The 27,363-nt window shown below is 53.0% G+C and overlaps 1 protein-coding gene, 1 long non-coding RNA gene and 1 other non-coding gene across 3 annotated transcripts; 2 read left to right on the top strand and 1 right to left on the bottom strand.

The window, feature by feature from the left end:
* Positions 1–3,070: 3,070 nt before the first annotated feature.
* LOC111756297 (uncharacterized) lies at positions 3,071–9,755 on the bottom strand. The gene is made up of 2 exons (XR_002790789.2): positions 9,262–9,755; positions 3,071–4,519 (listed from the first exon to the last, which is right to left on the bottom strand). It is a non-coding gene; the product is annotated as an uncharacterized LOC111756297 (long non-coding RNA).
* Positions 5,227–5,363, top strand: LOC111756299 (small nucleolar RNA SNORA2/SNORA34 family). The gene has a single exon (XR_002790791.1). It is a non-coding gene; the product is annotated as a small nucleolar RNA SNORA2/SNORA34 family (small nucleolar RNA).
* A 153-nt stretch (positions 9,756–9,908) lies between the features above and the next one.
* On the top strand, positions 9,909–27,325 carry Nup50 (nucleoporin 50). The gene is made up of 8 exons (XM_003461320.5): positions 9,909–10,092; positions 12,821–12,899; positions 14,411–14,494; positions 17,351–17,510; positions 19,673–20,329; positions 22,048–22,129; positions 23,242–23,360; positions 23,974–27,325. The coding sequence occupies exons 2-8, from the start codon at positions 12,831–12,833 to the stop codon at positions 24,174–24,176; spliced, it is 1,374 nt and encodes a 457-aa protein (XP_003461368.1). The 5' UTR covers positions 9,909–10,092; positions 12,821–12,830; the 3' UTR covers positions 24,177–27,325.
* The last annotated feature ends 38 nt before the right edge of the window (positions 27,326–27,363 follow it).

Here is a 27,363-nt window from a genome sequence, read left to right as displayed (position 1 = left end):
AGAGTGGTGCATCAGGCATCCTGCATGGTGGGTTACACTCTTGTGGTTACAGGCAACAAAAAAGTAATTACAATGTCAGGAAGCAGCTATAGAGAGCAAATTTTTAAAAAATGATTTCTTTTTTACAGTTTTTCCCTTTTACCATTAGAATGGCTACTATTAAAAAAACAACAAAAAGAGAAATAAGTGTTTGGCAAGGATATGGAGAAACTGTTATGGGAAGAGTATGACAGTCCCTCAAAAACTTAAATATAAAATTAAAATTATCACATGATCCAGCAATTCCGCTTCTGTGAATATGCAGAAATCACTGAAAGCAGGGTCTCAAACATATTTGTATGTCCATATTCATAGCAGAATTATCCATAACAGCCCAAAGGCAGAAGCCACTCAACTTCCCATGGGCAGATGAATGGATAAACAAAAGGAATCTAAGCATACAATGGCCGTAAACAGGAAGAAAATGTTGACACATGCCAGAACTGGGATAACTCCAGACATTCTGCTACATGAAATCAGCCAGACTCCAGAGGACAAACAGTACGTGATTCCAGTATCCGAGGACTGCATGATAGGGAAGCAGACATTCATGGAGTCAGAACATAGCAGGGCAGTTGCCAGGGGCTGGAAGGGACAGGAAGAGGGAGCTGCTCCACGAGTAGGAAGCTTCACTTTGGGTAAATGGAAAAGTTCTAGAGATGGGTGGTGTTGGTGACAGTGCAGAGTGAATACATTACATCATTATGCACTTAGGTTAAACTAGCAAATTTTATGTTATGTCTGTGTTACCACAATAAAAGAGAAAGACACCACAGATGAAGCTGTGAAGAGAGTTGCAGTCACTAATGCTCAAAGTGACAAGGACAGAGTCTCAATTTCTTCGCCTGTCCATCTTGTGTGTAGAGACACATTTAGAAGCTCGAGGAGTTCCTTAGTACCATGCCCGGGTGACAGTCAATGGAGAGCGAGGACCGTCCAGCCCAGGCAGGACAGTGAGCAGCCAGGGCCCTGTCTAAGTGAAGGTTTGGGTCATCCCACCAGGTGGAGAACCACTGCCCGCTGAGATGCTTGTGGAAGACAAAGATTAAGGAAGGACAGAGGAAGGAGGCAGTTTGAGGGCTGGTTATGACCACATGGCCAGTTAGAGAAACAAACACTACACTTGCTGTGAGTATCCCTTCTTTTCTCTAAAGAGAAGTTTATTTTAAGAAACTGGCTCACACAACTGTGGAAGCTGACAAGTCCCAAAATCTGCAGTGTAAGCTACAGGCCGAAGGCCCAGGAAGGGTTGAAGTTGGTGTTCAGGGGTGAGCTGTTAGAAAAATTCCTTTTCTCAGAGAAGACTGTTTTCGATCTTTAGGTCTTCAACTCATTGCATGAGGCCCACGTGTATTATTAGTTTTGCTTATAGTCTGTACATTTCAACATTAACCTCTCCCTTAAAAGAATGCCTTCACAGAGTCATCTGGGCTGGTGTTTATTCAAGTATCCAGATACCAGTAGCCAAGCTGACACAGAAAGTTAACCACCACATGGCTAGCCTGGGGACGTGTGTCTTGGACAGAGAGCCAATTGACGTCTTGGGGATCGGTTCTACCCTAAGAGTAGATGTGTGCAGATCACCCAGATGGGGAGAGTTTGGGAGAGGCAGACAGCAGGCAGAGTCACAGGAGATATTGCAGAGCAGACTTGGAATTAAGAGGACCCGTTCGACCTCTAATTGGAGACCATACAAGAAGCCAGGTATGCGAATGTGCGGTTCAGCGGGGGGATCTCTGGTCTTTGTGGATTTTGTAAGATTCCCACACAAGTCCTAAATTAGAATAAATCCCCTGCGGCCCACTTTGGTTTGTGGGAACTCGGCGGGGGGGGGGGGGGGATGAACACATAGGAGCCCAGCTCTGCAGCAGTGGCAGCAGCTGGCACAGGCTGGGTCGTGAAGGCTGTGCAGGAGCCTGTCAACAGAAGAGGGGGCTCTCATGCAAGTTAACGACATGCCTTTTGCAGAAAAGATGTAAAGGGTGCTGACCCCGGGCTGTTAAGAGCACAGGACACCAGGGTTTGGGGCGCTGGACCGATGCCTTTCTGAGACACAGTTTATAAGCAGGAGCAAGCATGTGACCCTTGAGGAGGGTCCCACAATAGCCCCAGAACACCTGTTTGAAACCATCTTCCAAGACATGCAGAATGCTGTGGCCTGAATGCAGTGTGGGGCACGGGTGTCACTGCCTATGACACTGAGAAAGCCAAGATCACTACCAACGCACTGAAGCCCGAATGGGCTAAGCCTGTTCTTCCCAGAACCCACGTTTTGGTTGTAGCTTCCTAAGTAAAGTAGCCTTTTTGTTGTTATGCTAGACCAGGGCCTCACGTGCACCAGCCAAGCACTTTGCCTGAGCTGCACCCCTGGCACGGTCAGCCTTCCTCTGGGCCACTTAGTGAGACCCGGCCTCAAAATACACAAGGAGAAACAGGCTGGGGTGCAGCCCAGTGTGAAGGCCTTTAGCTCAGGCCTCCCCGCCACAAATACATAAATACACACACACATCTTGTTACCATCGCATCTGGTAAGCCACCCCATGCACTCTCAGTGCACTGTGGGACCACACCTGTGCGCACACACACACACACACACACACACACACACGCATGCACACACACATAACTGTCATTATTTACAGAAGACTCTAACATGAAAAATCAAGGAATTCAAAGACAGATGGCTGCAAGATATAAGATCAGTATCCAAAGTCATCATGCACCTATGTACCCACAGTAAGTGGTAGAAAACTAACTTCTAGACACCTAAAAGGTAGCTGGGGACCTGGCCCGCACCTGTAATCCCATCTACGGAAGAGGCTAAGGCAGGAGGATAGCAAGTTCAAGGCCAGCCCGAGACACTCACTGAGACCCTGTCTGAAATAGTGAGGACAACGGCAAAGGGGGGGACGCCGCTCAGGTGCTCAGCACCTTCCCAGTACCCGTGAGGCCCGGTTCAATCCCCGCTACCAAAACAAACAAACAAAACAACCCCGCAGAAGTATTTAAGGCACCTAGGAATGTACCAAAGTAAAGATGTGTAAAATATTTATGTTAAAAATTATAAAACTACTTGATAGACCATATGCCAGCTCCTAGAATGTGCTTAATACAGAGGAATTGAAATTATCCACACAGATTATCAGATCATAGTGCAATGAAATTGGAAATCAATGGCAAGAGACCACAGGAAGTTCATAAACACATGGAAATTAAATAGCACCCTCCTGAACAATCAATGGGTCACAAATGAAATTAAAGAAAAATCAGTTTCTGTAAGTACATGATAATGATGGTTCAACACACTGGAGCCCACAGGACACAATGAACGCAGTCGTACAAGGGAGACGCGTAGCAGTCAGTGAATATCCATGTTGGGAAAACTCCAAGTTCAAATAAACAGCTCCAGGGGCCGGGAATTTAGCTCAGCACCACAAGCACCTGCCTGGCAAACGCAAGGCTGTGAGTTTGACCCCTGGTACAAAACAAAACAACTTCATGTTGAACTTCAAACTTCTGGAAAAACAATACCAGGCTGAGTCCAAAGTTTGTATGAGAGAGGAAATGATAAAGACCAGAGCAGCAATTAATGCACCGGAGACTAAAAATTAGAAAACTGTTATAGTAATACAAATGGATGAGAAAAACCTGACATTTTAAAAGTGCAAATTGTCCCGCAAACTAGTATCACATATCAATATCAACTACAATTTCACACAAAACCTCCATTGAGCTTCCAGGAGAGCACCAAGCTGTAACATGTGCACGAAAGAACAAACAGAGTACTACAAAGCTACTGTGACTAAGGTAACTGATATTACGTCAAATGTTTTGGGGAGCAGGATGAAGAGCACCTCCGAGCAGCGGGTCAGCTGTACTGTAGTGTCCCCCAAAAGCCAATCACTTCCAAGCACAGGAGGCTTTGTGGGCCGTTTTAGATCCAGACCATAGCAACTGTGTTCAAGTCAGCAGGGACTGTCTGTACTCAACCCAGACTGCAAGTGCCAGGAGAGCGGGCTGGGATTTCGACACATTTCAAACAGCAGCGGAGATCTGAAGAGACTGAGCCAGGGTCTTCTCCTGGCTGCTGCACGATTATCCGTCCGGGTTCTGAAAAGAGCCAGGGGAGCATGGGCTATCACCAGGAGCCAAAATAAAACTCCCCTGCTTTATAATCTGTGCCGAGTATTGTGTCCCGGCGAGGAGGAAAGAGCTAAGACAGGAAACTGAACGACTCCACATTTGACGGTTCCTTGTCATTAAGCCGTGTGTCTGGATTGGAAGAGAGCCTGTCCAGAATCCGTGAGGAAGGGGAGCTGCTGACCCGGGCAACGTCTCCAAATCCGCAACCATGAGTCAAACGCACCGCAAAACGGTCCTGCTGGAAACATCACAGGGCTTTGCTTTCAGTCAGAATCACAGGAACTCAGTGCTTTGGTGTCCTGGCAGTATGAAAACCAAAACTTCTGAATGAATGCTCCTGATACACCAGGTTGGGAAGAAAGGCAAAGTGAATTAGCATTTCATTACCATTTCATTACCAGTCAACAAAATGTTTTTAAAAGGCATCAGAAATATTAGCACTGGAAAGAATGATCAAACGCTTTTGAAATGTTCAGGTGAGAAAAGGCTGCAAGAATTTAAAAACAGAGGCTGCAGTGTTAACGCCAGGGCCACTCACTAGGCCCTTCCTGTGCGCTTTACATGGTGTAAAGCCCACGGGCAGCTCAAAGGTGCCCCTGCAGATGCTGGAGGAGTGCAGGGAATGTCGTGGCTCCTCCCAGGGCGCCCTTTTGAGAAGCCAAACCCAGAGACAGGAACTGGGAAGCCCTGCTGCTCCGCTGAAGGCAGAGTGTCAGGCACACAGTGTGGTTCCTTGGGCTTCCTCCTGCCCAGCGTCTTCGAGTCAGTCCGAGGCGAGGACGACTCAGTCTCGAGGTTCCAGCCTCCAACAACAGAGGCCCAAAGACAGCTGGAATTCACCATTATCATCTTGTAATATCTTTATAAGAGTCAACTGGAGTTGAGCCTTCTGAGTCACATAGGACCTGACTTTGATCACAGCCACAATAGTGTCACAATGGTGGTTAATGTTTTAAAGTTAGAAGTTTATTGTTTAATCCACAAGATTCATTTAGCTTTCACTTTAAAACAAGCAAGCAAGCAAACAAAAAAAAGCAAGACACACTGGCCCTGAATCAAGGCCAGCATCTTCCTGATGCTGTTGGTTTCAAGCAGGAGCCTAAAGAGACGTCTTTCAATGATCTTTTGGCCATTTCAGAACTTGGGCAGTGAAACCGTTAATTCATTAGAAAGAAACAGCTGGAAGCAACGCTTCCCCACCCTGGTGAGTGGCTGTGTGACAGGCTATGGCGGCCCAGGATGGGAGCCTCCAGCGTTTACTGGGACCCGAACCAAGCTGGGACCTGGAGCACTGGGAAACCAAGCAGCCCCTCCCCCCTGCCTGTTTTGTTTTGTTGAACTTCAATATACATGGAAGTGTGGACAGCTATTTTGAAGAGAATGAGAGACTCTATGACAGCCTTAGTGACTTCCCTATTGTCTGGTTTTGAAGACCTAAATCGTCTTCCTCATTCTGTTCAGATCAGCTTTATACTATGTTGTTTTGTATAAATTCTCTGTGTTGGAAGACATGGACAACTATTTGGAAGAAAACGAGACAGTAGGATAGATAGTGAAGATCTCAGGTCGTCTAGCTTTGAAATTTATCTCTCTTACATTGCTTTCCTCTGTCCTATTTTGTTCTGTTTTGTTGTGTTTAATTTTACTCCCTTTAAAATGAAAAAAAAGGCAGAAGGAAATCCCCCACAGTTGCCACAAAGGACATTGCTGTCCTCCAAACAGATGCCCAGACCACCAGCTCCAGGCCTACAAAGTCAACTTAAAGATCAAGCAATTCCTTTCACCTTAGTTGCTATCTTACCCTGCTTCCTCCGAGTCAGCCAGTTTCTTTAGAGGGGGAGGGGCAGGTGTGCTCTTTTGGATTCCCTGCCCGTGTACGGGCTGGCTCACGGGATGGCATGCAGTCCACTTGCTGAGCAGTCGCCTCCCTGTCCCCATGGTGGATCCTAGTTTGCAAGAGAGCAAACTTTGTCCTCTTGCTGAGTGGTTTCCTCCAATACCCATGGCGGAGCCCAGTTTACGGGAGGGCATAGCTTTACTCACATATAATTATAATATAGTTGATTTTTCTGCATGTTTTGAAAATTTTATAATAAGTAGAATACAAAAAAAAAAAAAAAAAAAAAAAAAAAAAAAAAACCACCCAAGACACTATTTCAAAGTCTGGGCCCTTTCAGCTTTCAAAATACAATAGCTCTGAATGTTACATATCCCAATTGGAATAAGACAAAAATATGAATGCAGCCACTGTTACAGAATTTTGGTAGCAGAAAGGAACACACAATTCCATCTCCACACCTCCACTACCTCATTACATTTCTGGTGTGCCTCTGATGCCAGGCATAGAACTCAGGACCTGACAAATGCCAGGAAGGTATTCCATCGCTGAGCCCTGAGCTAGTAAACCAGCATATCTGGATATTGACCCTCTTACTTGCAGGTGTTTTTGAGACAGGGCCTCACTGTACAATTGAGGCTGGCCTTGAACTCACTATGTCACTCAGGCTGGCCTTGAACTTGCAACCATCCTCCAGCCTCAGCCTCCCAAATGCTGAGATTGCAAGTGTTCACCAGCACACCTGGCTGGATATTTATTTACTGAACAGGAATTTGAAAATAACCCAGCTAGGTAACTATAAATATCCTTTGTCTCTTAGGGACTAAGCAAGTTGAGAGGAATTTTTACAGTGGATTTTTTTCTTTTCTTTTCTTTTTTTTTTTTGTTTCAGGAATTGAACTCAAGATCTTGTGCTTTCCCGGCAGGCGCTGTGCCACTGAGCTAAATCCCCAGCCCATGAAAGAGATTTTTAAAAGGCAAATTTAAGAAAAACTGGCTAACTATAGTGGCAGATTATGGTGACAGTCTCATAAAATGAGGGACAAGAGTCTCACTACATGAAAGTAGCCAAAGTTGGTGGAGTAGACATCGTGTACAACTCCTCTTCTGAGTACAGCTGGCTTAAAGCTGTCATTCTCCCCAAGAACTGAAATCCACCCTGTAACATGCAAGGCAGCCACAGTGCTCTTACACTCATAAATCTTCTAAAATTTGCATTAGAAAGGCATCAATCACCTCGTGCTACAACGTATAATTAAGAAGTGTGTGATTTTGCTTATATCTTACGTGATAAACATTGTATTACCTCAAGTATAAAAACTGCAATTTTAACATCTCAATGTTGAATACTAGAGAATCTATGGCAGTCCAAGCTACGCTCCTTACACAGTAATAACCTAGAGATCATACAGCAAGTTGACCAGTGATTGTACTTCAAAGTTAAAAAAAAAGTCACCAATACAAAAGGCAGCAGCAAAGTAGCTTGGAGAAAAATGAATTTCACACAGACAGGACAAAAATCTGATCTACAAGCTATGAGTCAGAAAGGAACGTGGAAACCGTTTGGGACGATGTTTCTTTAATGCAGGAAACAGTTTACTCATTTGGTGAATAGTTGAATGCCTATTGTATATTAAGGATAGTGGTAGAGTTTGGGGAGCTTAGTGATGGAAAATAGGGGAAGAAAAAGAACAGATAATAAAGGAATATTCCAGAGACAGTGGAGCATCTTCGTCAGAGTAGAGGGAACCTATGAACCTATGGAGTCAACAGTGATAATACTCAGTATACTCAGTATTTATTGCAAGACTACATGGAAGGCCATGGTGGACAGAAGTGGCACCTGGACTCCAGTCCTACCTCTGCCATGAAATAAGTGACTGGCTCTACAAGCTACGTAGCATCCTGAAGGGTTTGTTCAGCAAAGCAGAAACACTGGACAGCACACCACCCAGACATCTCCTTGAAACAGGCTGTTAATACACTTTGGATGTGTTCTGCCTTGGTCCTCACATGGTAGTGCTGTTGTGGGCTCTTTTAAGAGGTGTGACCTGATGGGAAACTATCAGGTCTCTGAAAGCCACCCTTGGAAGAGATTAAGTGGGACCCCAAGTTAGCTCTCAAGAGTTGACTGCTAGGAAAAAGGTCTAGCCCTGCTCTGGCCATGTGATTGCTCCCTGCCTTTATGACACCAACAACCAGGATGCCCTTGTGAGCACTAAGCAGACATTGAAGCCAGACTCTTGAACCTCCAGTACGGGGAGCAAAGTATCTCTCTCTGGATAATTTCCCAACCTCAGGTATTTTGTTACAGTGATGGAAAATCCAGAGTCAGCATTCTCGGGTTAGTATTTGAATGTGCAGCTCAAAGCATGCTATGCAAGTCACCTGGAAAGCATGAAAGTCTTGTCAAAGTAGAAATGTACAAGCTGGGTGTGGGGGCCACACCTGGAATCCCAGCACTGTGAGAAGCTAAGACAGAAGGAAGGAAAGTTCCAGTCTAGGCAACTCAACGACTTGGAGAGCTGGTCTCATAATAAAAACTAAAAAAAGTTAAGTTTTGTTTTTTTTTTTATCGGTACCGGGTATTGAACTCATGACCGCCTGCTTGCAAGGCAGAGCTAAACCCCCAGCCCTAAGTGATTTTCTTAAATGTTCAATGTAGGAGCCACTTTTTCCTTTATTTTACTGTCAACATGTGGTGGTGGGGTTTAGCCCCAGGACCCCTGCAGATATCAAAATCCTCAGATGCCCATTTACATATGTGGGCCTATATATTTTATTTTTGAGACGGCAAACGGAACTTGTTATGCTGTCCAGGCTGGCCTCCATATCCTCGGCTCAAGTGACCATCCTGGTTCAGCCTTCCAAGTAGCCTAGAGGTGCCCACTGCAGCTGCTTCCTTCAATGCCTTCTTGATTAACTTATGTTAATAGTGTTAATGCTATGTAAATAGTTGTACTGTTCAGGAAATAATGACAAGGAAAAAAAAAACTCCATACAGCTCAGACAATATTTTGTTCTGGCTATTTTTGACCTGCAGTGAGCTGAATCCACAGGGGCGGCACCCACGCTTGGGGAAGGGGGACAGCTGTGCACCCCATTCTCTGATGAGCCAGGTCTTGACAAGGGCATGGAAGATGCGCTTCCAGGGTGGCTTCAAACATCCTGCATTACACAGACTCACTTTGCGATGAATAAACGTATTCAAACTTTCCTGGTCTTTCTAAGTAGATCCGTACCTGCTCCCAGAAACAGTGAACAATCACTGCTGTAAAAAATCTTCCTTTTCTGAACGAATTCCCCAATCACAAGCGAAGAGTGACCTGCCGGGGCTTCTCGTCGATGCTGTAATCCTCCTGCTCCCCGCCGTTAACCGGCGGTCAGGTCGCTGGAAGGTGCAGCAGTCGAGAAAGCTCACGGAGCGCGAGTGCGACGGGGACGAGGCTGTCCCGTGGTTCCGAGGCCGCCCACTCCCTCCCCAGCCCTTCGCGAGGCTCCAGGCCGCCCGCGCCCAGGCACTCACTAATGACGAACCGCCCTCAGAGGACGGTGGCCGACACGTGACCAACGCACGTAAACTGCGGTCCTGCGTGTCCACCCCGCGGCCACAGCCGACGCCTGCGACTACGCATGCGTGAGAAGGCGCGCCCCACCTGACGACCGTTTCCAACGGGATCTGCGCATGCGCCACGCTGCGCCCCGGAGGCCCGAGGAAGCAGGGGCTGCCACCAGAGGCTCCAGGGCGCTTGCGCAATAGGTGGAGGCGGGCGTTTATTTCCTCCCTTTTTTTCGAATCTGATTTGAGGGGTTGATTCGAGTTACAAAATGGCGGCCCGGAGCGTGTTTGCCGCTGAGTGTCTGGCGGTCTCTGCCTGAGTGGACGTGTCTTCCGCTCCGTGGTGACCACACAAGAGAAGCGGCCCCCCGGGGACATGGTGTTTGAGACTCCGGGCTTGCGGACCACCAGATCCTTCGAGGCTCCCAGCGCACCGGAAGCGACCCGTTGCCGCTTCAGACGAGATCGCCGCCGCGCCCACGACCCAGCGAGAGCCGCGGCGGCCGCCGGAGAGGTGAGGCGCGGAGGGCGGGGCGCTGACAGCGGCGACCCCGCGGGCGGCTGCGGGCGAGGCGGGCCGGGCCGGGCCGGGCCGGGCGGACTCCGGGGGCCGCGGCGGAGACCTGGCCAGCCGGCCGGAGTGGGGGCCGCGGGCGGCGGAGGTAGGAGCGCGGGCAGGCGGCGAGGCCGTCCCCGTCCGCGTCCCCCCGACTGTCCACTCCTCCTCCTCCCCGTCTCCCCGCCCACGACCTCTTCGCCGGGCCGCGTGCTCTCGCTGCGTTCCCGGTCTTTTGATGGCCGGTTCTTGGAGAAGCGCTGGGGCTGGGCTTTGGGTTCCCCGGGCTGGCCCCTGTCCCCTCCGCTAGCAGGCGCCTCGGTAGCGGGGGTCGTCGGATCTGTTCCCATCCGAGGGGAGGCCCGCTCGCGGGGCGGGCTGCGCCAGGTGGCAGACACTACCTAACTATCTGCCGCAAAGTTTTCTGCTTTCAGTTTCCTGTTGTATTGCTGCATGTCGAGCAGCCCGGTCCTACGGGGTGACTTTTAACCTTCTTACGCATTTTGTAAACTGCATAATAGAATGAGTAGCAGAAAAGGCTTGAGGTGTAGCCTGGGGTGGTGACTCAGGCCTAAAATCGTAACACTCGAGAGGCTGAGGCGGGAGGACCCCAAGTTCCAGGACAATTAAGCAAGATTCTTTGCCAAAATTTGTTTAAAAGCCTGGGATTCGAGCTCAGTATGAAGAACCTAGGTTCAACTCCCAGTTCCAACGGGGGGGGGGGAACGTACATGTCAAGCTATAAGTGCTTTTATGCTGTGCCTGCCTCCTTTCCCAACGGGAAAATTTTATTGCCTGAAATGTCACGGTTTGCAATGAAATACACATTTAGTAAAGCATTTTTTAAGGTCTAGCACATAGTTCAAGCTGTTCTCGTTTTCCGTACAACTTTCTAAGTGTTGGAGGGGAAAAAAATGATACCTTGTGAACTGAGTTTTTGTTTACCCTCATTAAATCCTCCTTCCTGTCCGATAGGGAAAGACACTGAGGCACAAAAGTTCAACTTCTTATCCGGGAACTGATAGCTAGAAAATGGCAAAACTGGAAGCTGGTGTCTTGTATTTTCTCAAACACGAGGCATCCCAGATCAGCGATTCCCAGCAGCTCTCACATCGGTGAGCTGGCCAGTCTGGGGCATTTGCAGTCCATCAGTGAACTAACCAGGATTGCTGCCTCCTAGAGCTGTACTGATTTGATAAATACAAGAAGCAGCGAAATTGACTCCCCGTTTGGTACGCACCACTTACCTTTCCAGGTGGAAGGATGAGTTAGAAGTTAAAGTTTTACTACCAGGTTTTTGGATTTTCCAGTTCGCCCCTTTTTGTCCTCTTGTTGCTCTTGACTTGTTGCCCGCCCTAGATTTGACCATTGCAGCCTCTCTTCCGCCCTCTGGCGGTCGTGTGGGGACCAGACCATTCCCCGGAGATATGGTTGCTGATCAATGAATTCAGCAAGGGGTGGCATCTCCTCTCGTGTTTGTTGATGCTCCTGTGAGAGAGAATATTGGCAGCACCGAAGCAGGGGTGTGGGGGAAACACTAAGCAGAGAACTGCTGCGTAGTAGCTGCAAATCACACTTCTTGAAGTGTCATATTTTGTGTCTTAGAATCTTGGACTTTAAAATCATTCATTCTGCAATCAGAGAAAAAGGTGCTTATCTATAAGAGAAGTTGCAAGGATCATATGAATTTTAAAAGCTGGGCACCCTTAGGCATCAGACTTTGGAGCATGTTGGAATGAATTTATTCTGTGGATAATAGTTTCATCCTTAGAGCACCAGGTGATGGGTAGAGTCCCTTGCCATGGTCCTGATGATCTAGAAACCTTCTTGGTCGTGGTACAAGGGCCTGTCAGTTGGGAGATCATTTGGAAGGAGTCGGGCTGACCTAGGGTCTAAGGGTAGATTCCTGTGTGAAGGGCAGAGCAGAGGAAATGGAAAAGTTTTTGGTTTTTTGGTCAGTTATCTGGTGATTTGGTGAAGAAACCACACTCAGAACAAACCTCCGTTGCTGCCAGCTCTGGCGTCTTTTCTTGTGTCTGTTGTTGCTGTTTTTTAACAGCAAAGTGTGTCAAGTTAGGATCAGAAAATTAAATGCAGGTTCTGAGGGTGCACGCACGCACCCTCTTTGCCAGGTGATGAGGCTTCCAGAGGCACTGCTGCCCTTCCCCGAGGACCTGGGGCTGGGGAGTTAGGGTTCTCTCCCGAGTGTTCCCTGTCGTCAGGGTGCTCACACCGCCACTGTACTACTTTGTCCTTGTGAGAAATGCCTTCGCTTATTACAGATACAGTTTGGGGCAGTTAAATGTTCAATCTTAGGAAACATCTGTTTCTATCCAGTGGAGCCTAAAGTTGTGGCTCATGTTATGAAATTATTTCCAATGCCTTTTTAAAAATTCCTAGCTAAGGATAATTTTATGGTTCATCTTTAAGAAAATTCTAAATAATAAAAATGGCAGAATGACAGGCATAATTTGCATGTAAGAAGTTAAGGTTGATTGTATATTTAGTACAGTATTTTAAAGATGCCGGATCTTAAAGTTGTAAAATTCTCTCTGAAGCAGTTCCATTGACTTCAGGAAGACTTGTGGTTTCATTTCCTGTTTTGAATGAATTTTAAAAATTCTTTGTAAGAGTGATAGCTCAGTCTAGAAAAGTAGAGGTCTTACTCCTGTTTTCTGTAATTTAGGTTCGAAAAAATGGCCAAAAGAATTGCCGAGAAGGAGCTGACAGATAGGAACTGGGATCAAGAAGATGAAGCTGAAGAGGTAAAGCGCGGTTTCCCGGCGTTTAATTCCCCCTGGGGCGCCTCAGTCACACAGGGAGGGGGCCGAGTGACGGCCAGGAGCCTGGGCCAGTGCCAAGTCCAGTCGGAACCCCAGCCCGCCACACTCACAGTGTGAGGCTTCGGAAGATTACTGTCGCCTCCCTTCCCTTGCTGTGCTCAGAGACTGAGACCACAGCAATTACGTGAATAGTTGCAGGATTTTTATTCTGTGGTTTCTTTTCTGGAAAAATGGAAATCATCTTACTTGAAGAGATCGCACCCATTTTCCCCTTAGAAGAACAGATCACAGTCACATTCCTAGTGCCACCCCAGCCAGTGGATATGTGGATATTCCTAGGCCAGGTCAGTAAGGACTCTGAGCTTTTGAAGGTCAGAGGGCCGTGCTCGGGTTAAAGAGAATGTGAAGCATCTGCAGGCGTGTTTTCACGCCTGTGCTTACACAGCTGTCTTACCGTAATGCTTGCTCCTCTTGTGAGTGTGTGTACCCTCATGTCCAGAGCATCCAAAGTCACGGGTGTGTCCGTGCTTTCTCAGGGTCTCTAACGACTCTCCAGTCTTCTTTGACTCTAGTGAGACTCAGGCCACCATGCACAGTTCTGTGACACTGAAACACACGGGCGTAAACTCCACTCGGGGAGTAGCTGTCACAGAGCCCCTTCAGTCAGTCACAGGTACTGGGGCAAGGGTGGGCGCTGGCCCCTTGCTTGGATGGACCTTTAAGGTCGTGTGATCTGAGTAGTTACAGTGAGAATTTTTGTACAGGAAACATTTTGTTCCAGCCCTGCAGGGTAAGGTAAGGATTGAAGGAAAGACTAAACCTTGGGTGAATCTGTCGTTCGAGACTTGGTGCTTGGAGTGTCGCTTCCAGTAGAGTCCCTTAGGGTCCTGGCTGCATGGGGGCCTCTTGGACAGTGGGCAGGTTGGGCAGGACTGTTCTTTAAAATAACATGTATGGCGGTAGGGCATCATTCAGGGGTGATTTTGATCCCCAGTACTTTTAAAGAAAATGAGCATGATTTGCAGAAATTTTATTACTGGAAACGGTAGTAAGCGTCATCTGGATTCAGGAGGGCTGCATTGTCGGCCGTGCCTCCAGCTTGTAGGTGATGGCTTGTGTTTCTTAAAACTGAAATTTGTTCATTAATAAAATCTTAGACTGTAGATGCATCCTATCTGAAGCACTCCCTGCCAGTGTTTTCACCATTGTCGAGGTCTGAGTCTGTCCAGAGCTCCGGACACCCTTCTCTGAAGGCGGTCCAATGCCTGGACATGTAGACTCTGGAAGGTGCGCGATCAACCTGACCATTGTTGCTTCTGGTGAGAAGGACACGGCAGCAGGGAGCCGTCCCTCAGCAGGTGCTCCCTGTGGCGGCTGCCGAGCTGGCCCCTCCAGCCTGCCCTGGAGCCCTCACACTGCCAAGTCTCTCTCTCCTGTTTGCCTGTCTTCTGCGTCTGGCCTAACCTTTCTCCTGTGGAACTTGTGTCCTGCAGCTGGGGACCTTCTCCGTGGCCAGCGAGGAAGTGCTGAAGACCAGAGCCATAAAGAAGGCCAAGCGAAGAAACGTGGGATTCGAAGTGAGTGCTTCTTACAGCGTTTAGTATTGAGTGCTAATTCGCCCCTCTGAGTTACTGAGCTCGGTCACCGCTCCACAAATGGCTCTTTAAACAGTTTCTCCTTGGGTGGGTCATGGGAGATAGAGAAAACAATAAAGAAGAGGTTGGGGGTGTTTGGTTTTGTTTGGTTTTACTAAGAAGGCTCTTGCTCAGGCTGGCCTTGAACTCAGTGACCCTCACATGTGGGACTGACAGGTGGCCAGGAGGAGTCCTTCCACTGTACTAGGAGCAGTGCGTGTATCCCTTGTCTTTCTAGTGTGACAGTTTAGGGTGACACACGAGTTGTAACTCTTGAACTGAAATCACACGGGAAGCATTCGGCAGTCACTGTTTCCAGCCGGTGCAGTGGCCTGCCTGTAAACCCAGCGCATTGGGAGGCTGAGGCAGGAGGATCGAAGTTCAGGTTTCCCCTGGAAACCTTGTGAGACCATGTGTGCCAGGAAGGCAGAGGGTCCAGCTAGTGTGACGTCTGTGGGTTCAGTCCCCAGTGCTGCCCGCACCAGTAAGTAAGAAAGACCTGGCCCCCAGACACACCCCGACTTTGGACTGTGGTGTAGGTGGCGTGCACGCCTGCGGTCGGGCAGGAGAAGCTGCTTTGCACATCCTGGGCCTGGTTTTGGAATAAACCTCAATTATATTCTGCAATTTTCAAGGTGTTTTTAAGCTAGGAATGAATTGTATTCTTGTATTTCCCTTCTTTAAACGGAAAAGTGTGTATCAGCTCCCACGTTTCAAGAAAAAATACAAAGGACCCCTTACGTCATCGAGGAAGGAACAGTGAGGGCCTTCGGGGAGACTGGACTGCCTGCGGTCACCCTGCGGAGCCCGTGCCAGCGCCTGCCTGCCATGGCTGGGGGCCAGGCCTGCCGGGAGCAGTGAGCGGTCTCAGGGGGAAAGGGAGAGGGAGGGCCCCAAGGGCCTCGGAGCCCCGGGACACCCGATTTTAAAATCGGGTTTTGCCTCAGCGGCAGTGAAGTGGTGTGTGTGGCGCGCAGCACAGTGTGTTCGGGACAGCGATGGGTGCCGTTTGCTGTGGTGCCAGTGCTTTCAGATCCCTCCGGGTGGTTTTCAAGTATGCGACATTGGACGCTGTGCCAATTCACTGTGGTCGCCATGGTGTAACTGAAACATCAGCCTCTTTTTCTTTAGTCCAGTTTTCCTGGTCTGATTCCACCCTTGCTAAGCCAAGGTCGCTTGCTGTGAGTGTGGAGCCGAGACACGGGAGGAGGAGCCCGAAAGGTGGCAGTCTGGGCGGCTGAGGCAGGAGGATACCGAGTGACTTGGCACGACTGTCTTCACATAGCTCCCACTGAGGGTCCCAGAGCTTGCAGCAGTCCTCCTGCCTCAGCCTCCAGGCCTGGGATACAGACCGGCGCCGCCACACCCAGCAAAGCGGCGAGGACCGGAGAAGGAAGGGCGCTGTGGGCAGCCTCACCGGGGAGGAGGTGGCAGGCCCTGCGGACGCTCCCATGGGTCCTCCAGAAGGCACCGGGCCAGAGTGGACTCTGGAGCTCTGGGGGCCAAGGAGCCGAGGGCGGGGAGGCTGTGTGTGCCAGGCGGGAGCGCAGTGCTGTGTGCCGGGCTCGGGACGGAGCCATCGCCGAGCCGCCGGGCAGGGCAGGGCAGGGCAGGGCAGGGCCGGGGCGCAGGAGACCGCTGTGAGTCCCGGCCTGGGTAGATAGGTGTCCCCTGTCGGCGCTCAGGGGCAGGCTTGTCCCAGAGGCCGGGCTCCTGTCTTCATTTAGCAGGCCGGCTCGGTGCTGGCCACACGGGGACAGGCAGGGGCAGGCGGGCCGGGCCTTTGCTCTCAGCCCTGCCACCCTTGCTTCTTCATGCCCGCGCTTGGGGATGGTGCTGGTGCTCCCTGTGCTCAGGATGCCCGGGGCGGCTGGGGACACTGCCGGAGGCCACTCACTGGAGCAGAGCCTGTGGGTGTGGGGGCAGGGGTTGGGAGCCAGCTGCGGACGCCTGAGGCTGCTCATCCCTTACTTTGCCTGAGTGTATGACTGTTAACATCAGCATCAGTGACATCAGAAAGTGCAGCCACATGACTGTGACTGTGCAGCGTGGAGGCCGGCAGGCGGGCCCCTCTGGAAACGAGGCTCCTGGTGGTGGGTCACGGCAGGCCTGCTGCCCTGGGCTCCACCTGCCCCAGTGTGGGTGGAAGCGGGTCGCCCTGCGGTGTGCACGCTGCTGTATCTGAAGGAGAGGCTTAGTCAGCTGCAGCTAGCGGGCAGCGCCCGCCCAGCCCTGCCCGAGTGGGCTCCAGGCTGCAGATGGGGCGGCCCGCGGCCCCGCTGCTCGGGAAGCGGCTCTGCGGCGGGCAGGAGGAGGAGCGCGCAGGGCCCCCCCTGCATCGCCCAGCGCCCGCCCCGGGTCTGAGGGTGAGACGCTGCTTTGCTGAGAGCAGCTCGAAACGCCCGGAGTCCTTAGGCAGCTGGACCCAGGGCTGACACACTGTCGGTCACCCGGCGGGTGCTGGCTGGGAAAGTGATGGCTGCTCGCTGGGGGGCGGGGTTGAGCTGGCCGGAGGCGGGCGGTGGCCTGCGGGCTTGCTGCCCTGGCCTCCCTGCGCCGTGTCTCCGTGGGCACAGCACAGTTAAAGTAGGGTCCTTCCTGCCCTTCCGCGCTGCCCTCGGCAGGCAGCCCTGGGTGACAGAGCGGCCTCATCGCTTAGTCTCCCATCTCATTTCCAGTTGGCACCGCTGCCAGCAGTTTCCCGAGGGCCTCTGGAGCCCGGATGCTGCTTGGTCGCTTCGGTGCTTACCTGGGGACAGGCGCGGCCCTGCCTGACCTGTGCCCTTGCTCCCGTTGCAGTCCGACGGCGGAGGCGCCTTTAAGGGCTTTAAAGGTCTGGTCGTGCCTTCCGGAGGAGCAGGCTTTTCTGCATTCGGCGGGAAGCCCCTGGAGGGCCTGGCCAACGGCACCAGCGTAGGCACCAGCACCGCGGGGGCGACGGAGCCCAGGGCCACCTTCGGTGAGTAGGTGTCCTCCCTGCCGCCCATGACGGTGACGGCGCCAGCCCTGGCCTAGGACACATGGGGAGGGCGGCACGTCGGGTCCAGCTCTGGCCCTGGTGAGGCTCCTGACCCGGGCCGCATCTCCGGCTATGGGAGGGGGTGCACCTCTGAGCCCAGGCGGAGTGCTGGCCGGGCGAGCGCGGGGGCCTGGGTTACCCGAAGGCTGGGAATGACATGCAGGTGAACAGCGAAGAGACAGAGCAGACCCCCTTCCTGCCACCCTCTCCTTGCTGGTGTGCCCAGGCCTTCTGTGTGCCCTGCGCCAGGATGGCCACCAGGAGCCCCGTGACTTGTCCCCCACCCAGCGCCCTCCTGGCTGGACTGGAACAGGACGCGCTGACGGCCTGATCCTGTTGGGAGGAAGTTGGGTGAGAACCCTTGGGATTCCCGTGGAAACCCGGGGCCTGGGCTGAAATGCTAGAAAGGGCCCTGGACCACAGCCTGGGTTAGCTGAGTACGCTGAGAGCGCCTGTTCGGTCTGCATTGAGCAGGGAGTACAGAGCACTCTAAGGTTGGAACTCCTTTAATACACGTTCATCCCCAAGACCAGGAGGATTTAAGTTGTGTGCTGACCCGCTGAGCTGACAGTTCTGTTTGAAACCAACATCCTTTTGAAGGAAAAGATTCAGTTTTTTTAACAGTTCAGTGTCGGTGCTGGGCGTGGTGGTGCAGGCCTGTAGCCCCAGCCCTTGGAGGTGAGGCAGGAGGATGGCTGTGAGTTTGAGCCCAGCCTGCACGACAGAGTGAGCTCAAGGCCAGGTCTCACTGCTTGGTGAGACCCTGTTTCCAAAAAAAAGCCTAAATAAGTAAGTGTAACCATTTAATATGAACGTACGGTGCGTATTGTTCCTCAGTTAATTGATAATCAGTTCCTAATATCAGTGTAACTTCTGCCACGTACTTATTGAACTATGATAAAAGTAGGATAGGATTTTTTAAAAATATAGAGTTACAATGGTATGAAGATTTGAATGGCTTGAAGATAAAATAGGTAGAACTCTTGAAGACATTTTAGGCACTTTATGAACAAAACCCCAACTGCACAGGAATCCACAGCTGGGATCTCATCCTATCGAACAGCTTTTGTACAGCAAGAGTAACCACCAGCAGAGTGAAGAGATAACCCACAACGTGGCAAAACGTTTGCCAGCTATTCCTGAGACAAAAGATTACTATCGACAACATGTACAGAACTCAAAAAATGAGTCCTCCCAGATGTAAAGAGCGTGCCCTAAAATGGGCATCGGAGATGAACACACAGTTCTCAGAGGGAGGAGCACAAACGGCAAACACGTGTGAAGGAAAGTGCTCGCCGTCACCGGGCACGCGAGAGATACAGATTAAATCAGCGCTGAGCTTCCACCTCACCCCGGAAAGAACGGCCAGGATCAAGAAGTCAGACAAACACCCTCCTCCACTGCTGGTGGGAGGCAGACTGGTGCAGCCACTGTGGACGTTCCTCACAAACTAGGACTGAGGGTCCATTTGACCCAGCAGTTGCCCTTCTTAATGTCTTCTGGAAAGATTCAAAAGCACCCTCCACAGCAACCTCTGCGCACCCATGTTTGTAGCAGCACAGTTTGTTACAGCCAAATGTTGGAAACAGCCCAAATGTCAATCAACAAAGAATGATAAAAATACGGGTATTTAAAAAAATATATATGTACAGTGGAGTCCTACTCCACCAAAGAAGGCTGAGCTGGAGACATTCCTAGTCAGTGGATGCACCTGAGACCATGCTCAGAAGTGAATAAATCAGTCTCGTGTAAATGCTGCATTGTTTCTCTTCTGTGAGAAACTGAAAAGTGTAAAAAAGGTCCAAAATGTACATTCTGGTATTATGAAATGGGAAAAAACTGTTCATGTGGGAGAGGGAATTAGGGAGGGGAAGGGGGAAAGGAAAGAAGGGAGAAGAGAGAGAGGAAAAGTGGGCAGGGGGAGAGGGGCGGCGGGAGGTGGGCAAGGGGGGAAGTTCCTCCGTGTTCGGGTACAAATTCTCCCTGAGCGTGATCCTTGTGTGTACCTGAAGTGTACCAGTAAAATCTGAGCGGAGAAAGGAGTTGGATGGCGTCATCAAATCAGCTTCTGAATGAATTGTTCAAACTTTAATTTCCTGTAGGTACTTTTGCTGCAAATGGCCCCATTGCCGTGGTGGACAAAACTGTTGCCAGCCCCAAAGCTGACAGCGACAGCCAGCAGCCCTCCTGCAGCCTCGCCCCTGGCCAGGCCTGCCCTGGGAACGCCTGTCACAAGCAGCTGGCCGCCCTGAATTGCTCGGTGCGGGACTGGATTGTGCAGCACGTGGACGCCAACCCCGTCTGCGACCTCACGCCAGTCTTTAAGGACTACGAGCGATACCTGGCGGGCATCGGGCAGCAGAGCCCAGGTCGGGCCGGTGGCGGCTCCGAGAGCCGGGGCAGCGGGATGAGCGTGGAGCTGCAGCCTGCCGCCCTGGCGGATTCGGCGCCACTGCCGCAGGAGCCGGCCTTTCTGTTCAGCGGCCGCGGCCAGGACGCCCCCGAGAAGAAGGCGGAGGTGGCCTCCGAAAGGAGGGCGGACCCTGTGCAGGCGGCCAGCGCCGCATTTCACTTCGGCAAGAAGCTGGACAGCTCGGTTCTAGGCTCCCTGAGCCCTGCTCCCCCCGCCGGCTTTTCATTTACCTCGGGGACCACTGGTTTATTCGGCAAAGATGTCACCCCAGGCAAAGCGGCCACCCCGCCGTTTCCCACTAAGACGCTGGAGAGCCCAGCCGCAGGTGGGGGCAGCGAGAGCAAAGGTGAGGGGCTCCCCGCGCGGGCAGGCACGACGCTGGCCCTGGGGAAGGCTGTGGTCACACTGACACCGAGCCTTGACTCCGGGGTGTGCTCCGTGGTGGGGTGTGCTCTGTGTGGGGCGCAGTGCCGTTGGAGGCCGGGCACGCGTGTGCTGCGGAGGTGTTGGGGAGAGGACCCAAACGCCGTTTGCAAGCCGATGGCCTGAGCCCACTTGGGGCCTCCCTGAACGGATCTGTGTGTAGGTCTGGCTCAGAGAAGCCACACAGTGGAGCTGGGCCACGCATTAGAGAGGCAGACTGGTCACAGCCGCAGGAAACTGACCCGGCTCGCCCTGTCCCGAGGGTGCTGCTGGCCCTGAGCGGAGCCCGGGGTCCTCGAGGACACTCCGAGGTTGAACACTTCTCCAGGTGCCACCACCGAGCCCTGCAAGCTGCGGCTCCGGTGCACAGTGCAGCTTCCGCCTGGCACTGGGCTCCCTCGCTGTTCCGCGGGGTCGGCAGGGCCCCCCTGCACGCTCTTCTCTGCCGCTGCAGGGAGGGAAAACGGAGCGGTGCGGTGACACGGGCCCTTGGTCTGCAGGCTGTCCCTTGGAAGTACCTGTCTGTCACTTAGCTTACGGTCATCTTTACTTTTTTCTTTTTTGAGGAATTGAGGATTGAACCCGGGGCCTTCTTACTGAGCTGTAGCCTCAATTCTTTTTAAATTTTTTTATCTTGAGACAGGCTCTCAGTAAGTCATTAAGAATCCCAGCACTTGGGAGGCTGAGGCAGGAGAATCACTGCCAGTTTGGGGCCTGCCTGGGCTAGTGAGGGCCAACCTGAAGTACACGAGACCCTGTCTCCAAAAGAGTCTTTGGGTTGCCCAGACGGGATCCGAACTTGTTATCGTGCCTCAGCCTCCTAGAGATCGGATTCCAGATGTGGCCGCCAAGCCAGCCTTGATGGCACGCCCTGTGCATCAGGACCTGGAGACTGTTAGTGGAGCCCGTGCTTGCTGCACATGCTCAGACCTGCAGCAGGGAGTGACCGGCGCCTCGGTACCAGAGAGGAGCTGGTGGCGTTCCAGTGGTGACTGTCCCTGACATCCGGCTTTGGTCGCCTTTTCCGGCGCACTTGCCCTGTGGAAAGACTCCATTGCCCTGTCCTCCGCCGCTGCTGCCCTGATTGCTCCCAAGCATGACACAAGTACAGTCAAGGAGCACGTGGGCTGAAGGTGTCGCCAGCTCCCAAGGGTTTGATTTTCCAGTGGGTCGCTGGAATACAAGCCGTTGAGTGCGGGCAGGTGATTTTTCTCTCAGTGTCATAACATGGGTTTTTTTGTTGATGGTGATATTTTTAGGGCATTGTACAAATTGGAGATTGTATGAAAATAGGACACTGTGTTCCCACTGAGAAGCATACTTAGGTGGCGTGGAGATGCGTGGCTGTAGCCCCAGCACCCCAGCAGGCTGAGACAGGAGGGCTGCGAGTTCAGGCCTAACTTGGGAAATCAGCGATTTAGTGAGACCCTGTCTGAGAAAATAACAAGCGTCGCTCGGTCAGACCCTGGGCTCAGTCCCCAGGGACAGGAACGGCCACTTTTCCCCAAAGAGCTGACACCAGGGAAGGGTTCCCGCCTGCGGCAGTGCGTCGGCTGCCCCAGCTAGGGCGGGCGGGCGGCCCCTGCCCTGCCCTGCGTCCCGGCTCTCCCTCCGACCCTTACTGTGGCGCTTCTGTAAAAGGTGGAGATGAAGAAGAGAGCGAGGAGCCACCCAAGGTCGTGGTCACCGAGGTGAAGGAAGAGGACGCCTTCTACTCCAAAAAGTAGGCAGGGGCGGGCTGGCCTCCGTGTGGGGTGGGGTGCGAGGGGGCTGGGGTCTCGGCCTGTGTGTGTGAGCCCAGCCATGCTGGGGGCTTCCTGCCTGGCAGAGCTGCTCTGGGGGGCTGCCTGGCAGCGGTCCCGGCCTCCCCGTCCTCCTCCCTCACGACCTCCCAGGCCACGGTGCGGGGTGGTTGCCTCTGCCCGCCCTGCACACGGGTCCCAGCCGGTGATACCCAGGGCTGCGCGGGGTGTGCGCCTGGGTCCCCTCCACTGCAGGAGCAGCCCGCAGGTCTGGTGGCTTGGTGCCCTGTGGTTTGGTGGGGGCGTCGTTTGTCTCTAAGAAGCTGCAAGGGGGGCTGGGGTTGTGTTCCCCAGCTGAAGGAGGGCGCTATTGACGAGATGCGTGTGCTGTTCGGGAGCTTTGTGGGGGCAGGGGTCCCCCTAACACAGACACTGCGTCACCGCAGCCTGTGGTTTCCTTATTAATTTTTGAGACCTCGTAAGAGGCAAACACTTACTTTTGCTTACTTTTATTTCTGATTACGTGGACGACAAAAGGATGACCCAGACTCGAGGCTATTTCCTCTAATAATCCTTCAAGCCGGGTGTGCTGGTGCACCCCTGTAATCCCAACACTCTGGAGGCTGAAGCAGGAGGATCCTGTGAGTTTGAGACCAGCCTGGGCTACAAAATGAGCTCAAGGCCAGCCTGAGCTGCATGGCCAGACCTGTCTCAAACAGACCAAAAAAAAAACCCCTCAGTGAGACCCCAGGTGCCTCCCAGGCCCGTCACACACGGCGGGTCCCCGCCCCTGAAGGAAGCCCTGAGCAGGGAGAAGCCGTGTGACAGGGAGCAGTGGTGTGGTGGGGACGCGGGCCAGGGTCCGTCCCTGTCCGGCCCGTCATCAGCACCCCAGCCCTGGAGCAGCAGATGTGGGGAGAGCAGGCGTTACGGGGCTCCCGTCAGTGTGAAGCGGGGACTCTGCGACGCCCAGCGCTGTGCTCACGCTGAGGCTCCCGGACCTGTGCCCGGCTGGACCCTGGTCCCCTCTGCCCTGCCCCGCCCTGCCCTGCAGACTCACTCTCACACTGACTGCTGTCGCTTTGCCTCGCAGGTGTAAGCTGTTTTACAAGAAAGACAATGAGTTTAAGGAGAAGGGTGTGGGCACCCTGCACTTAAAGCCCACGGCGAGTCAGAAGACGCAGCTCTTGGTGCGGGCCGACACCAACCTAGGTGAGTGCCCTCTCCGGGTGGCCCAGGCGGCTCGGGGTCCGTGCTTGGGATGTCACGTTGTCCGTGTGCACAGTGCAGGAGGTGACTCAGCAGACAGGTGCTGCTGTACCCCTCGGCTCGGGTGCTTTCCATTGTCCTTGCTGTTAGGAGCAGGACTGCGAAGCCAGAGCCGCGCTGAACCCTGTACTGTGGGAGAACTTTCACCCCTGATGCGCGCTCCAAGCCCAGAGCCGTGCCCCGCCAGGGTCCCAGTTCTAAGCTGTGGTCAGCCCTCCAGGCCCCACCAGGCTGTGGCGCAGAGGGAAACTTCTAGAAGCATTTCCTCCCTGTGGCTAACTGGAAATGTCACCACTCTGCCACTCCTGCCACTGTGGTTGCCTCAGTGATGGCGGCGGTGTCTCATCGCTGACCACGCATCCTGTTCATGGGACACGTGAAGGGGGCGGCCCAGGGAGCCCTCCCTCCGTCAGGCCGCTCTGCCCACTCGTGAGGCTCTCGGTGATGCCCAGTGCAGAGCCGTCCCTGAAGCGTAAGTGGCTCCCGTGTCACCGGGTACTCCGGCGGGCTCTGCCTGCGTAACGGTACCGCCGTGTCTCCCTTTGCCCGCCCGCAGGGAACATCCTGCTCAACGTGCTCGTCCCGCCCAACATGCCGTGCTCGCGCACGGGCAAGAACAACGTCCTGATTGTGTGCGTCCCGAACCCCCCGCTGGACGAGAAGAGCGCCGGGGCCCCCGCCACCATGCTGATCCGGGTGAAGACCAGCGAGGACGCGGACGAGCTGCACAGGGTCTTGCTGGAGAAGAAGGAAGCCTGAGCCGGCAGCGCGGGTCGCCACGCCGCTGCCCCGCCGCCCGAAGCTTTGCTCTGCTTCAGCCTCCCAAGGACTTCTCGGGAACCTAAAACTTCTGGGAGGAAGCTTAGGCCAATAAAACCCTTTCTGTGTTCAGTGTCAACAGACTGTCTGCTCCCTCCGCAGGACTAAGGCGCACAATATATTTGAATGAGAGTTTTTGGAAGATTTTGTACCGTTAATTTGTTTGTTAACCTCGCCCTGAGTGATGTCTTAATGGACTGCAGTCAGGGTATCCGTGTGCTCTCCCGGAGGCCACGCTGCCCGCCACAGTGTCGCAGAGACCAGAAGACAGCGCCATGTGGCCTCCCGCCGCCCGCCACCAGCACTCTTACCAAAGGCACCGAGCTGCCACACTGTGACCGAGACGTCTCTCTCTACGTCCCTTGTTCCGTTTGGCTGCTGAGCTGGAAGGTGGGCCTCGGGCGTGCGCCCCCGCTCTGTGCACCGTGGCCTCCAACCCTGGGCACTGCCTGCGGTGGCTGCCCAGCAGCTGCCTTTTCGTTTCAGGAGGCAGCGCTCACCCGCCAAGGAGGTCCCGGGCGTCGCAGGTTGGGTGTCGCAGCTTTCTGTTCATGAGGTGCTGTTACTTCTCTCTGTCCCAGAGAAGGGGAGTGGGCCAAAAAGCACAAATGTTGATCACTTCTAGACTGTGGCAGTGACCGTCTGCGGAGGAAGAACAGGGCAAGCGTGGCCGAGCTTCTGAGGACGCTTGGCTGGGGCCACGTAGTACACACGAGCCCTGTAGATGTGACAGCTGCACGGGCGCTCGCCTGCAGAGTGGTGGAAGAGAATTCTTCGGGGTTCGCCTCTAGGGTTAGACCACAGGGTATTACACCGTGCCATCTGAAATACCCTTTTGTAAAGACAAAGGTGTCCACTTGGAAGGGAGCTGTGGCTAGGCAGGAGAGTGTCCTGGTGTCCTCCGCGCAGCTGTCCGGTGATGGCTGTGGCACCTGGGGAGACAGGCACATGACCACCGTGCGGGAATTCATGGGCGAAGTCCCGCTTTGTCCCCATGAGTCCTGTCGTGCTGGTGACATGCTCCTGGCTATGCCTGGTGGCCATCATTTGTCTGCTCCTTCACAGTGTGGCCTGGTGACGCCTCAGTGCAGGTGCAGGTTCTAGGGGTGAAGCACCGAGCTCTGAGGCTGGAGCGCTGAGGTCCTGGGAGTCCGCGGAGCTCTGCAGCTTCTGGCCCCGGGGGAGAGGCTGGCGCTCTCCTGGCCGGGGTCCCACAGCCTCGGGAGGAAGCCGCTGTTGGTTTTGCATTTCTGTTTTAGATCCGAGGGTGTTGGCAAGTTTTTGTTACAGACGCTTTATGCAAGTGGTTGGTGGTAAACTAACACTGGCCTTGCCCTGTCCCCATACAGGGTCATCCAGCTTTTTAAACAGAAAGCAGGACGAAGGGGAACCGGTTTCAGAAGGCTGAGTTTGCCCCAGGTTCCCGAGGCAGCGACCTGCTAGGAGCTCTGTGCCAGGCGACGCTCGTTAGCACCGCCCCGTAGTTTGGGTTTAAATCAGTGGGTGAGGGGAGCTTTTTTCCTAACATTCCCAGCAAGTTTTTGCTGCTAAGACTATCACTGTTAAAGTGAAAATTACAGGGAAAAACGTTGTATTTTCATAACTCTTTCATGCTTTAGGAACTTGTTGGTCTGTGTTTGTGTAAAGGAACCTGCGTGGCTTTTACTGTGAACGCAGACTCCTTGTGTGCGTTTGCGGGAAGGCAGGGCCCCTGGAGGGCTCACCTGTTCCCTGTGGTGTTGGGAGCTAATTCTAATCCATGGGTGGTTTTAGTTCAATTTATTTTTAACAAAATGTTAGGAATCAGGCTTTAGAATGTTTAATGTGGACTGAGGTTTTCACCTTTAGTTTGAAAATCTGTAAGTAGTATCACACACTTGGCCTAAGGGGAGGTGCGTGGGTTTTTTTGCATTGTAACTCCAGTTGCATCTTGACAAGCGCTGAGTCCCCCGTGGCTTTGTAGTTTTTCACACTGACATGTGCATCTCAGCCTTTGGGTTTTCTGCACCTCCTGTGACGCAGAGGACAGTGTTCCCTGCCTTCCCTCCCGGGACTGCGCACGGGGCTGTCCATGGTGCTTGGCGTGGCTTGGTCCTGTAGGGTTTGCTTTTTCGGTCCTGGGGATGAGCCTCGGGCCTCGTGCACACAGGCAGCACTCTCCCCCTGCGCCACATTCCCGGCCCTTTCAAACTTTGGCCGCGTTTCCCAGGCTGGCCTCGAACTGGCGGTCCTGCCTGCGCTTCCCGGGCAGCTGGGGTTACAGGCGTGCACCACCCCGCCTGGCCAGCAGGTCCAGTTTTTAAAGAATTTTAAATTGTGTTTTACATGAAGGGAAAAGTCTGGCCATTCATGGGCCGATTTTCTTCAGGAGGATTATTTTATTCTGTAATTTTACTGTTCAGTTGTGTCTTTTTATGCTGCATGCCAAAAAAAAAAAAAAATCTACCTGTTCTGGGGTGAAGAACTCTTTCACCCTACTCTTCGCAGCTCCGCACAGGTTTACACCGCGGGCCTGTTCACTGTGGGTTCCGGGGACACATCTGTCCCGGAGCAGTTGCCAGCAGCTCCAGTATTTCCAGTCTCAGCCCAAGCGCAAGGCATCTCAAGGCCGCTTTTTTCTTTTTTCTTTTTTTTTTTTTTTTTGGTGGTACCCGCAGTGGCGGAACCCAGGGCCGGGTGCGCCAGGCCAGCCCTTCCCACCAAGTCTCCCCCGCCCCACTGCAGGCTTCGCCCCGTGTGCTCGGTGCTCAGCACACGCACGCACACGCAGCCCTGGGCTCTCCTGCCGCCGGCGGCTTGCGTGGCGCCTGGGTCAGCAGCGCTGCCCGTCCCGCCTCCCTCCCAGCACGCACAGCCACACGGGCGCTTGGCCGGCCACTCGGGACGCAGACAGCACTGCAGGGGAGCTGTCACACAGGGGAGCGTCACGTGGAGAAACTGTTTGCTTTGGACTTTAAATAGGAAACTTTTCTATAGCTCAGATACTTGAATTGTCAGACAGTATCATGTCGGTTTGTACCAGTTTCTGAACGATCCCTTGGAGGAAGTGTAACAGCCCATGAAATGTGAATAAACGGGAGTAAACGGAAGCAGTGTGATGTGTGCTTTCCTGCTCCTGGTGACGCGC

This window comes from Cavia porcellus, unplaced genomic scaffold (assembly GCF_034190915.1).
Source record: "Cavia porcellus strain 051 isolate PalLab524CR breed Dunkin Hartley unplaced genomic scaffold, mCavPor4.1 scaffold_40, whole genome shotgun sequence".
Classification (NCBI taxonomy): Eukaryota; Metazoa; Chordata; class Mammalia; order Rodentia; family Caviidae; genus Cavia; species Cavia porcellus.
Note: the sequence above shows the minus strand (reverse complement) of the source record. Positions and strands in the feature narration are given on the sequence as shown.